We start from the raw sequence: 13219 nt of genomic DNA, 5'->3' as shown, positions 1-13219 counted from the left end.
ATGGCATCTTAGCTGATCCCCTGTTGTCGGACATCTATTTAGGTTGTTTCCCATTATTCACTGTTATAAAATAAGGCTTCTGTGAACATCGTGGTGCTTAAGGCTTTTTCTTAAAAGTTTTGGATAGTGTTTTTAGGGTCAGTTTCCAGAAATAGATCCACTATGTCAAAAGACACAGGCATTTTAAGCTTCCTGATACCTGTAGCCAAATTTCTCTTTGGCACTGCCTCTTCTCTCTTCTTGAGTCTTAAAAATCTGTTCCCTCCTCCCTCCATTTCTCTTCTCACTATCTCAGACACAGGAAATGCCAACCAAGAATAAACCAAGACCTGCAGAGAGAGATCAATGGATCAATAAGGCAGGTTGAATAATTCAACACTCAGTTCTGGCTCATTCATCAACTCTTGAGTCCAAATGCATCCTCTTTTACCATCTCTCCTTTTGTCTCTCTGCTGATACCTTGACACCTTGCTCTGTTCTTGGATTCTTTCCCAAATTTGACAGGCTCTAAACCATCCTTGCAGGCAGGGCTTCCCATCATGCTGTAACATTGCCTTATAAATAGGCAGACAGAATTACTAGCCAATGTCCACCTCACCGGCCTGCTTTCCCTCTAGGAACATGAGGAATAATTAATAAAGCAGACAATAGCCCTCTTCCTCTAGATGACACTTCTGAGTGAGTGGTCAAGGAGTTCAGCTTCAGACTGTTCCAGCCCTGCCTAACTTCCTCTGTTTAGCTTGCTTCTTTCCCCTTCTCAGCCAAGCAAATTCATACTCTTTCATTAAATGTGGGTTCAGAGGCCTCTGAGAAATCTTTCTCAACTGTGCTGGGCAGAATGACTGCCCCATAGCATCCCCTCACCAACGCCTGCCCTGGAGGCTAAATGCAACCTCCTCAAGGACACCTCACAGTCTTGGTAGCTTCCCCAGCCCCACCTTATGCTAACTTCATCTTGCTCCCTCCTGCCCAAGGGGAGCTCCCAGCATGCCTTGCAGCTTGAGTAGTGTTGGTGATTAACATGGACACAGAGATGCACCACCCAGATCCCTCTTCAGTGAAGGACTTGTTACCCCAGCAGCTGGGATGCTCTTATCCCCCTCAGGGATTTCCTGAGCTGCAGAGAGCTACCTGCAGGTCACTCTTCCTTCCTGGGCAGCTCACATCCAATGACTGATCAAGATGGGATTGTAAAGGCCCAGCAGGGCAATGCTGATGGGTCATAATAGCTCTAAAGCTCCCCGTGGAGTCAGCTGAAGCTGTTGTTGGGCCTGCAGTGGAGCTTGGCTTCTCCCTCCACCCAGTTCTGCTTCCTTCCTCTCCCATCAACAGGTTCTGATCCCAAGGGCACTCCTTAAAAAACAGCCTGTGGCACTTCCCTCGTGGCACAGTGGTTAAGAATCTGCCTTCCAATGCAGGGGACACAGGTTTGAGCCCTGGTCCGGGTGGATCCCATGTGCCGCGGAGCAACTAAGCCTGTGCGCCACGACTATTGCACTCTAGAGCCCACGAGCCACAACTACTGAGCCCGTGTGCCACAACTACTGAAGCCTGCATGCCTAGAGCCCGTGCTCCGCAACAAGAGAAGCCACCACAATGAGAAGCCCACGCACCACAATGAAGAGTAGCCCCCACTTACCACTAGGAAAAGCCCACGTGCAGCAACGAAGACCCAACGCAGCCTCAAAAAATAAATAAATTTATTAAAACAAAACAAAACAAAAAACAGCCTGAAGGTAAAGCTTCCTAGAGAGCTCAGCAGTGACAAAGAGTGATTCCCAAGCAAGCTTCACTCAGTGCCATATCCCTTACTTTACCTGGGCCTGTCCTGAGCTAGATCCTGCCCAATGAGATGCTGTGGGTAAGCCTTCTTTATAAATATGTTTTAATGTCTTAGGTTTTATTTTTAAAAGTGTTAAAAAACTGTTTTGGAAGAGATATGAGCCATTTTGGGACAATGGTTGTCTGGTATGAGCTGAGATTCCTCCTTTGTATAATATGCACACTACATAACATTTGCTTTAGTACAAGCAATTTTCCAAACACTTTCTCACTGGACTCTCCCAAGGTAAGGAGGGAAGGAATGACTGTCCTATTTTGTAGCTCAGAAAATTGAGACTCACAACAAGTGATTGATTCTTTTAAGGGCATGTGGCCAGGTAGCTCCAGAGATCCCAGGAGAGCAAAGGAGTCCTGAAGTTGAAGAAATTCAGTCCTTTCAATCTTTGTCAGAGCAACCTGATGTCAGAGATATTTAGTGACTTGCCTGAGAACCCAGAGCTAGCTGGTTCCTCAGATTTCTAATAAAAAAATTGAGGACAGAGACATCTACTCATACTTGTCAAGGCTGTTTTGGCTTCAAGTGACAAAAACCCAATTAAAACTAACTTCCACAAAAAAAGGGAATGTATCAGTTCATTTAATTGAAAATTCTTGGTTCAGGCATGGCTAGATCCAGGTGTTCAAGCACTGAAACCAGAAATCTGTCTCTGTCTCTCTTTCTGTCTCTGTCTGTCTGTCTCTCTTTCTCTCGGTCTCTTTGTTATGTTTTAGCTTCATTCACATGCTGACTCACCTTCAAGAGGTAAGGACTACTCTTTCCTGATATTCCCACAAAAATCTTGGGATTGACTTTAATAGGCCAAATTTGGGTTACGTGCTCATCCCTGAAGTGTGGACACTGTGAATCTCTGTGGACAGGGTGATGTCATAGGAAAAGGAAAGGATATACTGGGCAGCCAAAAACATCTGTACAAAGTGTCTGACACAAAGTTATAAACTCTCAAAGCATGGTGGCTATGACAATCTTTAAGGTCCTTTCTAGCTATGAAATTCTAGGATTTGTACAACTTCATACTTTGATAAAAATCCAGCTGTAAATGTTGGCCATCAAGGGAAGAACTGGATAACAACTTGAGTCCATACAAGGTCCAGTCAAAATATCATAAAATGAGGTGGCTTCCTTGGCCATCAAGGGAAGAACTGGATAACAACTTGAGTCCATACAAGGTCCAGTCAAAATATCATAAAATGAGGTGGCTTCCTTGGCCATGCAGTGGTTAAGACTCCATGCTTCCACTGCAGGGGGCGTCGGTTCGATCCCGGGTCAGGGAGCTAAGATCCCACATGCCTCACACTGTGGCCAAAAGAAACCCCCTCAAAAAAAAAAAACAAACCATAAAATGAACTAAGAAGGGCCTGAAAAAGGAAGCTGGCTTAACAAGGCTGGGGAGTTAATGATCTCCTACAGCAGAGGATAGCTGCCTGTGGTGTACCTCCTTTTGTAGCTGAGCCAGAGACAGTGGCAGTGCCAGGGTCAGAGTGGCCCTGGAAGGGATTCCCTGTGGCTCTGGGGTCTGCTACATCCATAGCCCCTTCAAAGGATTCTGCTTCACATAATCTGGCTGGCCTGGTGGCCGGACCAGTTCTGGGAGCTGAAGGTAAACATGGACAGGCTGGAGGGGAGGACGGAGCTGCAAAGACTGTCCAGTGTGGATGCTTTGGGTTAGGTGGTAACCAAGAGATCCCATCAGAGCCTTCTCTGAGGCATGGGTGTTGTACTTGTGCGTGTAGGTGGCAAGTTCAGAGGAGGTAGGACATGGAGCTCAGGTAACATCCTGGGACTCATTCACACTGTAAACCAGGTAAATGATGCTCCCTGGAGGTGTGTCTTGCAACAGCTCTTCTGGCTTCCATAATACCTGGAAGTGGGAGGGAGGTCTGTGCCACCAGAATGAGGTCCACATCCAGATTGTTTCCCTGCTGCCTTGGTCCCACTACCAAGAGTTGTTTGGATATGGTTCCATCCTCCCTCTTCGAAAAGTTATTCTTTTCCCAGATATGCTGAGTATTATAGATGTATTGGTCACCTAGAAGGCAGGCAAGGTCAGAACTCCTCCTGGCAGAGAGGATCAGAGAGGCCCACCGAGTGTCTGAGATCACAGAGCAGAAGGAACAGTTGTATTCAATCCCAAGTCCCCTGTCCATCAGCAGCCTTTCCTAGCACTGTAGAATCCCATGATTCAGGAGCAAAAAACTCATGGTGGTGTCCCCACCAGATAATGAGAGCCCCAGCAACAGGGCCAGCGTTTTGGAGTCTTGGGTCTGGGGTCTTTGGAAGGCCCTGGAAGCTACTAGTCCTTCCCTCAGGCCAGAAGAGCTGCTCCTTAGGCAAGAGACATGAATCAGCACCAGGAGCCTCTGTCAGCTTTTGATGAATTTTCCCGCCACTAGTGCTAATTTCCTGAAAGGCTTTTCTTCCACCTTCAGGCTCCCCTTCAAAATGGTCCTGGCTCCTTCACAGTAGAAGATACGTAATGGTCACCCAGTGACCCCTTGGTGAAGCCACAGGCATGCTCCTCCATAGCACCTACGGCTGAACAGGCTGGGAGTAGACAGGAGTCCTGGACCGTAGCTGGAAGGGCCCGGGGCTGGAGCAGTGTCCTACCCCAGAGATTGCTCCCAGTGCACTGAAGAGTGGAAACCAGACCTAGATAGGCAAGTGGCTTGCTTGAGGACACACACAGCAGAACAAGCCCAGACAGGAACACACAGCTCCCAAACTCTGCCTAAAAGAGATATGTTGACCTCTGCTCCGTGAGGCCACCTGCTCTCAGCCTCTGAGTTCTTTCAGGGCTCACGTGGACCTTCCTCCCCTTCTGATTTGCTCCACGGACAAATAGGCCCAGACTCAACCCCCTGTGGCCATGGAGCTATTGTTGCAATGATAGAGGGTCAGTGGCAGGAGGCTGCAGTACTATCTTGATTAGCTTATGCAGGGGGAGGGGGCGTGGAGGGGGGAGCTTCCTCAGCAACACCTGGCCCTGCCTGTGCCCTCACCTTGGACTGCACTCCCTCTTGGGGCTTTTCCTGGTCCCACTTGGTTGGGGCAGAGATACCCCAGGCCCTGCGGAGGGTTCACATGAGTTCCCAGGCTGGGCTGGGTGGGAGAGCTCTGAGCCAGGGGCCCACCTGTGGATGGGGGAGAGGGGGTGTTCAGAGTTGACCTCGCTCATCTGCTTTATGAAATTGTTTGCTCTGTTCCATGTCCAGAACTCACTGTCCAGTTCTGCACCACCCTCCCCTGGCCTCCCCACTTCTTCCCTCTCCTCCTCCAGTTGCTCTGTACTCTGTAACCTCCTGGAAGATAAGCCTGACCAGGACATGTCCTTCCCATGGCTCCCCAGTACCTCAGTGTAGAGGCCATGCTCTCTCCCAGGCTTACAGGACTGGTCCTCCAGCTCTGGGCCTGGTTCCTCTTTTAGCCGTTACGTGTGGGCCAAAATGACGCAGAACTGTTGGGATGGAACAGGCTAATTCCTGCCTCCAGGCCTGTCTTTCTGCTGCACCTCTGATGCAGCTCCCCCTCCCTCTCCACCTCCATCCCCTCCTGTCTTTCCTACTGGTCCTTTCAGGTGCTCCTCCTGGAAGCCCTCCTGACACCCCAACCCAACCCAAGATAGGTCATCCCTGTGCTCCCACAGCCTTTCCAGATGACCCTTTCTATCATGCCCCCAAGGGCCTCCGCAGTCAGACAACTGAGATGAGAAACAGGGCCCACTGCCCCCTTCTGAGTGCCCAGGTACTGCCCTTCTCCAGCCTGGACAGCCCCCGGCACTGCCCTGGCTCTCTGTCCATTTGCTTGTCTGGGCGTGTGTCCACCTGCTTCTGTTTCTTTCCTCCACTCCCTGGCTTTCTCGGCAGATCGTTCCACAGCCTCTTTCACCTGTCTCCGTACCTTTCCTCATGCTTTAATTCAATACGCTGTCATCTCATTCCACAAAGGACCCAAGGTGCTATCTGTGTCATTGTCTCCCTTCCTCACTCAGTCCCCATGCCCCAATTTCTCAGTTTTCCCCCCTGCCACACACACAGCTAATGAGCTTGGTACGGAGAAAGGGGAATTCTCACTCCCTTAGAAGTGATCCCTTCTCCCTCACAGGAAGTCTGGCCCACCAGGGCCTGAGTGAGGTTCTAGGGCACAAGGCAGGCCCCCAGCCCTTCCCTACCAAGGCCAGACCTGAGTGGGGGGGTCACAGGGAAAAAGCCACCCTGAACCCCACACTACTGCATCCAGGACTGGTCAAGGGACTCAGCACCTCTAACCCAGCCCCTTGTGGCACAGGTGGGGGAAACAGAAGTATCCTGCAGTAGATCTCTTTGGTGAACCCCATTTGCGAACCTTCCTGCCAAACCCTTCCCCACTGCTTCTTCCCTTCCTCAGCCTCATCCAGTGTGTCCTGGGCTTAGGCCCACCTTGTCCCTCAGTACAGGGCTCAAGTGTGTCCAGCTTGGGCCGAAAAGGAGTCAGTTGGGGGAAGGGGAAGCCCTGAAGTGGTAATGCCTGCCCCTTTCCTTCACCTGAAGTCTCCCTGGACTGCAGAGTTTCCATTAGTTTGGGATCCCAGCCAAGCCCCTGGAGCTTCTGCCCACAGCCTGAGGGCTCCTGGAGGGCAAGACTGATGCCTCTTGGGTCTCCCAAAGCCTACAGGTGGGTGAGGCAGGTTGTGCAGGGCAGGGACCAAGCGGAGGAAGTCCATGCATTCATGCATCGGTGAAAGAGACCTGTGGCCCGGCACTGCCCACCCACCCTTCTGCCCACCTCCTCTTGCACGGGAGCATTAATCAAGCACAAGCCGAGGCTTTCTAAAGCCAGGTCCTGCTAAGGCTTCCAAAAGGGAACTGCTCTGGGCTCAGCCAGCCTAGGCCAGAGCTTCGGAGGTCCCGAAGTCAAAGGACCTTGAGGCTGTAAGAGGGCCTCCCCCACCCTCCCCCACCCCCACCCGCCCGCCGCTGCGCCGCTGCAGCCCGCCTGCCTGGCTATTGAAGAAGGCAGGCGCCGGGGCGCAGGCCGTCGGGGGTGCAGGAGCCCTCACAGGGAGGGAGGCCCCCGTTCCGCTCACCCCCACCACCCATCGGTGGCGAGTTGCAGCTCCCGGCGCCCTCGCGTCCGCCCGGGCTCTGGCCCCACGCCAGGCGCCTGGATCCATCACTGCAGTTGGCTGGAGGCCGGACGGCGCGTCCCCCGGGGCTCCCAGGCGGCTGGCGCTGTCTGCCGGGCAGGGAAGGCGGCGGCGGCGGCGGCGCTGCGGGGCTGCGGTCAGCGCGGGCACAGCCGAGGGGCTGCGTCTCCCGCACTAATTGGCCCTTCCCCAGGCGCCACGGCCGGTGATTGCTGCTTCAGTGGGTGGGGATCTCGGGGTGTTGGAGGAGAGGAAGGGTCGAGCTGAGCCGCAGGGGCCCGCAGGAGACGCGTGTGCGCGCCCGCTTCCTAGGCCAGCTTTGCAGCGGTGCGCCTCCGTGCTCAGAGTGGCCCGGGCGAGCCGAGGTAAACTTGGAGAAAAGCCACAGAATTGTCCTGGGGTCTTCACCAAGATCTAATCAGTTCTGAGAACCGCTCCCTGCCTGGTAGGGTCTGGCAGGGGATTTAGGAAGGACTCTGGGTGGCCATCGGGGGATCCCAGCGAAGGCATGAAGACAGGGTGGAGACAGGGCAGTGGGTAGCCCTCTCCAACCCCCTCATCCAGGAGTGCCATCCGCGAGGAGCAGACAGGAAGAGAGGTACCCTCCGGGGCGGATGGGGAGGGTATGAGGCAGGGACGATGGGAGGCAGGGGCCCAGCTCACCATCCAGGCTGCCTACCAGAGTTCTTGCTTGAATTCCTAGAGAAGGTCCTAGAGTTTCCCAGAGTCCTTTATGATCCTCACAGCTGCTGCAGCCTGACTGGCTTCCGCTCAGCTGCTCTCCCTCTAATTTGGGGAAGAATAGCTTCTGGGTGGCTGTTTGGAGAAACTCCCTTCCCCAGACCTGTGTGAGAAAGCCTGAGGAGGGGAGAACTGAGGGACCCTCAGAAGCAGGTCTGGACCAGCCTGGATCCTCAGGGCAGAATGTCCCCTGTAGGCACTGGGGTGAATCAAGCCCAGCTAAACCTCAGCCAGGTGATGAAGTGATGAAGACTCTGAGCACTGCGGTGCCACTCTGGGAAATGGCCTGATGGAAGAGACCCCAGGCTAGGGGTGATGTCACCTGCAGGGGTGGGGAGAATTGCACCCATGAGATGCAAAAGTGGGGACCACTGGCCATGGCTGGGCAGCCTGAAGGCACTCAGAGAGGGCAGAAGCTGGGAGGGAGTCAGGAGTTCTGGGCTGGAGTCCTAGACCTAGAGCCAGTGCCGTCCTGTCTCTGGGCATCCTTGTTCTGGTCTGTTCAACGGGCCCCAGGGGTCCCAGAGGGGATCTAGTGTTGTTATAGTGGTTCTGCTGGTGTAACAACCAGAAAGGGCCTCCCTCTGCTGCTGGGCTAGCAGTGTGGGAGAGGGGGCCATATGCTTCCCAGGGCCCCAATTATCTGCACTGATAGCTCTTAGCCTTTCTCTGCTGCCCAAGTTGGAGGGAACAACCATATCTGAGACCCCCATCCTGTCCCTTGGGCACCTCAGACTTCATGTGCCCAAAACTTGCTCCAGCCACACCCTATCTGGGTGTTGTCCCTTACCCATAGCATCCACCTAGCCCCAGGGGCCTTCCCTCTATCCTCTGGTCATCCGTATGCTGCAGCTGCCCCTGTCCTGTCCACTTGGCCTCCTGCATCACTCTGCAGCCATCCTCTACTGTCCATCCTTTCTACCTCTATTTCAGAAACAGCCCCCATTAGATATGCCACCCCCCACCCCAAGCTGGTCTCCAAGCCTCTGCTTGTGCTTCTTTTTAACCCAGTTCCAGCAGACTGAGCCAACTCTAAATGCACATCTGATTGTGTCACTCCCCTGCTTAAAATCTCCCCCTGCTTGGGACTTCCCTGGTGGCGCAGTGGTTAAGAATCCACCTGCCAATGCAGGGGACACGGGTTCGAGCCCTGGTCTGGGAAGATCCCACATGCCGCGGAGCAACTAAGCCCGTGCGCCAAAACTACTGAGCCTGTGCTGTAGAACCCGCGTGCCGCAGCTACTGAAGCCCGCGCGCCTAGAGCCCGTGCTCCGCAGAAAGAGAAGCCACCACAATGAGAAGCCCACGCACTGAAATGAAGAGTAGCCCCCACATGCAGCAACAAAGACCCAATGCAGCCAAAAATAAATAAATAAATACAAGACTTGACCTTTAAAAAAAAATCTTTCCCTGCTCTCCAGTGCATTCTCAATAAAGTTGCTTAACTTCTCTGGGCCTCACTTTCTTCATCTGTAGAGTGGAGAAGACTTCTCTTTTTGCAGAGGGAAGAAAGGGAATACTCTTCTTTTTGGATTGTTGAGGTTATTAACAAATGAATACACCTAAGGTGCTTAGAAGAGTGACCAGCACATGGAATGTGCTCCAGTGTTTGAGCATTATTATTGTGGCCCACAAGGCCTTGTGTGATGTGGTCCCTGCTCACTGCCCAGCCACATGTCCCTCACAGGGCACCTGACCTTACACCCACAGTACAGGAACACTCCAGGTCAGTGGTACCCCAGGAGTCAGGGGCAAAGCCCAGTCTCTAACCCAGGCCTGACTCCCAGGCCTGGTCGGTGGCCCCAACCCTGCCCAGAGGGCAGATGGGGGGCTCTGTTTCAGGCATAGAGCTCTGGGGGAACGTGGAGGGGCAGGAGGTGCTGGGTGATCTTTATGGCCCACCACATCCATAGTGTTAGCATTGCCCTTCCTGGGCTGGCTTGGTTTTCTCATCAGTGCTCCCTGAATGTAATGGACATCCTTGGCTGTGCGGGGCGTACCCATGGCAGGGGTGAGGGCAGGTCTGTGGACCGGAATGTTCTTGCACATGCAAATCTTCACACGTATCTGTGCAGAAACCGTAGGCCATGCGGGCCTGCGTCCCTGCTTTGGTCTATCTGAGTACTGCACTCACCAGTCCCGAGATGCACATGGCCCCTGATGACAGGCCAAACAAGGTCACCCAACCTGGGTCTCCGCCGAAAGGCTGCGATGTTCTTCGGCACCCAGCGCAGAGCTGCAACCTGGTCCAGCGGCGCCCAGTTCCCGCGGGCCTGGCTATCGCCTGTGCTGAGCGCGCGGGGCTCACGATCAGGGTCCGGAGCCCCGACGCTTGGGTACTGGGGGCCCCCGCCTCGCCCCCTGTGTCCCTCAGAGACTGGGTCTTACCACCGCATCTCCTTCCTTATAATTGGGCACCGCCCCATTGAGGCGGTAGCAAGCACCTGTCTGCTCCAACAAGCATTAGACCATGCCCCTGTCACGCCCCTCACGCGGACACGCCCCATAGGGCGTGCCTCTTTCCTTCCGCCCAATCCTCTCCTCCCCCCTCCCTGAGCCCAAGTCCAGAGGAGGCCCCGCCCCTGGTCCCCGCCTCGGGTTCCCGGCCCCGCCCACCTAAGGAAGCCCAGGACACCGAGGCTGTGGTGCAGAAGCACTAGCACCACTTTCTCCCGGGGTGCCAATTTGGAGCCATCATACGTGGAAGCGGAGCCCACGAGGAAGGCGTGTCCTGGGAACCAGACCATCACCTGGGCGAGAAGGGCTGAGGCCTGAGCGGGACAGTGGGGTGCTTGAGTGGGATGGTGCGTGGTTGAAGGCTGAGTACTCACAGGCAGCAGAGGGTCCTCGAGCGCTCCTACTGGCGCGCACACATTCAGGTACAGACAGTCCTCACTGAAATGCAGCCACTTGTATTTTTTGTGTGTGTTGAAGTACATGGAGGTGATCTGCCCCCAGGACTCCTGAAGGCACCTGTGGGCACGATGTGAGTTGGGGCCCAGCGCTGCAAGAATAGTGGGGAGAGTGGTTTCAACCCAGGTTCTGCAGTGAGGGGCCAGAACCCAAAGCAAAATCCAGGCAATATGTGTGTATGTGTGTGCGTGTGTGTATCCGTGTCCTAGCAGCCTTCACTAACGTTAGGTCCAGGGATGGGAGGCAGGTTGGCACCTGCTGCCTGTGCCTTGCCTTATGGGTCTGCCTGGGGAGCGGTTCCCTGCTCCTGCTGGAGACACATTGGTGCTGTCAAGCCATAAACCTGGGTGCCCTGGGCACCTCGTTTCCTTCATGCCCTGTCCTCCGCTCAGTCTCTGTTCTGCCTCACAAACAACCTTTGAATAGGCCCCCTCTGTCCATCTCAGGGCTGCTGCCCTGTGAAGGCCACCACCACTCTGGCCAGGACTCTGCCCCTGCCTCTTCATCTCCCCTGCAACTCATCCTCCACATGCTGGCCAGAGAGATTGATAGACAACACAAATCTGACCACGTCATTCCCCTCCTCATTACCTTCCCTGGCTCCTCCTGCCCTCATGCACCCACACTGACCTAGGCCCTCCTTTCCATCTAGTCATGTCCTTCCCAGCCATTCTTTGTTCCAAATACACATGACCCCTTGCCTCTCACCTGCAAGCCCCTGTACTTCTGTTCTGTCTACCAAATGCCTTCTCCTCTGCCCAGCAAACTCCTACTCACATTTAAGGTCCAGCTTAAGTGGTGCCCCCTCTGCTGGGCACTTTCCCCTCTGTGCTTCCCAAAGCTCTATCCACCATTGACTACAATACTGGGTTGGAGTTATTTTGATTGGTTGTTTTTACTCCCAAAGGGCAGGGATGTAGGTGTATTCATCTGATTCCTGGCACTTGGCCCTGTGCCTTGCACTGTGTGGACATCTGGTATACTTATGGAGCTTAGGCTATTGGTCCACCTTGCCTTTTCTCCCTGCTGGCCCAGCCCTGAGGGTGGCTATTCTTATAACAGCTGGGGCTGGGCCCATTTGACTGAATGCAGGAATCCCTGTCTACCTATTCCTCTGTTCCTTTCTCTTGTCCCAGCCTGTCTTCAGTGTGTGTATGTGTGTGTGAACGTAGGTGTAATCCACTCCCACCTCCCTAACCCTAGAGCATCACCTGCTCCCTTTCAGTCTTCCCAACAGCACTTCAACATACCTTGGTCCAAACCTATCCTCTACCAGCCACCTTCTCCAACAACTATGCTATCTCTCTCTTCCCCTCAAGGCCAAATGTTTCAACAAGTTGTCCTTCCCTCGCCCCCACCAGCTGCTCCACGGTCACCAGCAGGCAGCTTGTCTCTGGCTCTACAGATTGTCTTCGGCCTTCCTTGCTTGACCTCTTGGCAGGAGCTAGTGTCGTTAGGATGCTGTCCAATAAATCACATGCAGCATCCCAGCAGGAAAGCCAGGCCTCTTACAGCCTAGAACAGGGGTTATAAGCATTTGAGGCATCTGTCCCCAACCCGCCACCAAAGCCATTTTCGTCCAGGTCACCAGTGACTTCCATCTTGCTGAATCTCTCTCATCATCTTACTTGCCCTGGTAGCCCCTCTATATGGTTGACCACACTCTCCTTCTTGAACAGCTTTCCTTCTCTGGGCTTCTGTAATCCCACTCTCCTGACTTTTCTGCCACCTCACACTTCCTCTTCTTCCTGGCCTAAGCTGGAGAGCGCCCCAGGCCTCAACCCTCATTTCTCTTTTCATGCTGATTATTCTTTCCTGAGCTGCTGTCCTTCAGGCCTAGGGCTCCACACTGTTAACCTGCTGATGCCCAGTCTCCTTCCAGCTCCATTTATCCAGACTACCTACCCCACATCTCTACATGGATAACTATCAGATATGTCAAACTTAACATGCCCCCAAATGAACTCTTGTTTTGCCCAAAACTGCTCTTGATCTAGTCTTCTCCATTTCAGTAAATTGTACCTCTATTCCCCTTGCTGCTCTGCCCTGAAACCAGTTTTTATCCTTGATGATTATTCTTCCCTCGTGGCTCACATCCAATTCTCTAGCAAATCCTGTCAATTTTACCTTCAAAATAAATCTGGAGCCTGACCACTCCCACCACCTCCACTGTAACTACTCTGGTGGAAGCCACCATCTCTGTAACAGCTTCCTCTCTCCCTGTTCCCCACTTAATTGCCACCCCACAGTCTGTTCTAAGCCATCCACACATTCTTACACCTAACACTCTGTGTTCCGAACAGCCAGTGTCTGACAGCTCATGGCCAATGTTCCAACAACTGACACCCAGACTCCTATGCAAGGGACACCCCAATCTCTAAACCCCCGATCCTCAGGGTTCTAACAATGGTTATTCCATGTTCTGTCACCTGATCCGTGCAGTTCCAAATAACAGTCACACAATGTTCAGAATACCTTGGTTTCTCTTAGTGATGGCCAGTGTTTTAACAACCAACATGCCAGTGTTCTAGTAACAGTCAATCATGTTCTAACAGTGGACACCGTGTTTTTGGGCTTCCCTGGTGGCGCAGTGGTTGAGAGTC

General features: G+C 53.5%; 1 protein-coding gene across 1 annotated transcript in view; it reads right to left on the bottom strand.

Annotated features, from left to right (window-relative positions):
* Positions 1-13219, bottom strand: part of LOC111179714 (carboxylesterase 3) — a 35311-nt gene that overhangs the window by 5577 nt on the left and 16515 nt on the right. Inside the window, 1 exon segment of the mRNA XM_089902479.1 lies at positions 10535-10707. Within this exon segment, the coding sequence (XP_089758605.1) occupies positions 10596-10707 (112 nt within the window). The 3' untranslated portion in view covers positions 10535-10595.

Source organism: Delphinapterus leucas, chromosome 20 (assembly GCF_059928025.1).
Source record: "Delphinapterus leucas isolate spDelLeu-1000000601 "Yukka" chromosome 20, BTC_Dleu_Yukka2, whole genome shotgun sequence".
Taxonomy (NCBI): Eukaryota; Metazoa; Chordata; class Mammalia; order Artiodactyla; family Monodontidae; genus Delphinapterus; species Delphinapterus leucas.
Note: the sequence above shows the minus strand (reverse complement) of the source record. Positions and strands in the feature narration are given on the sequence as shown.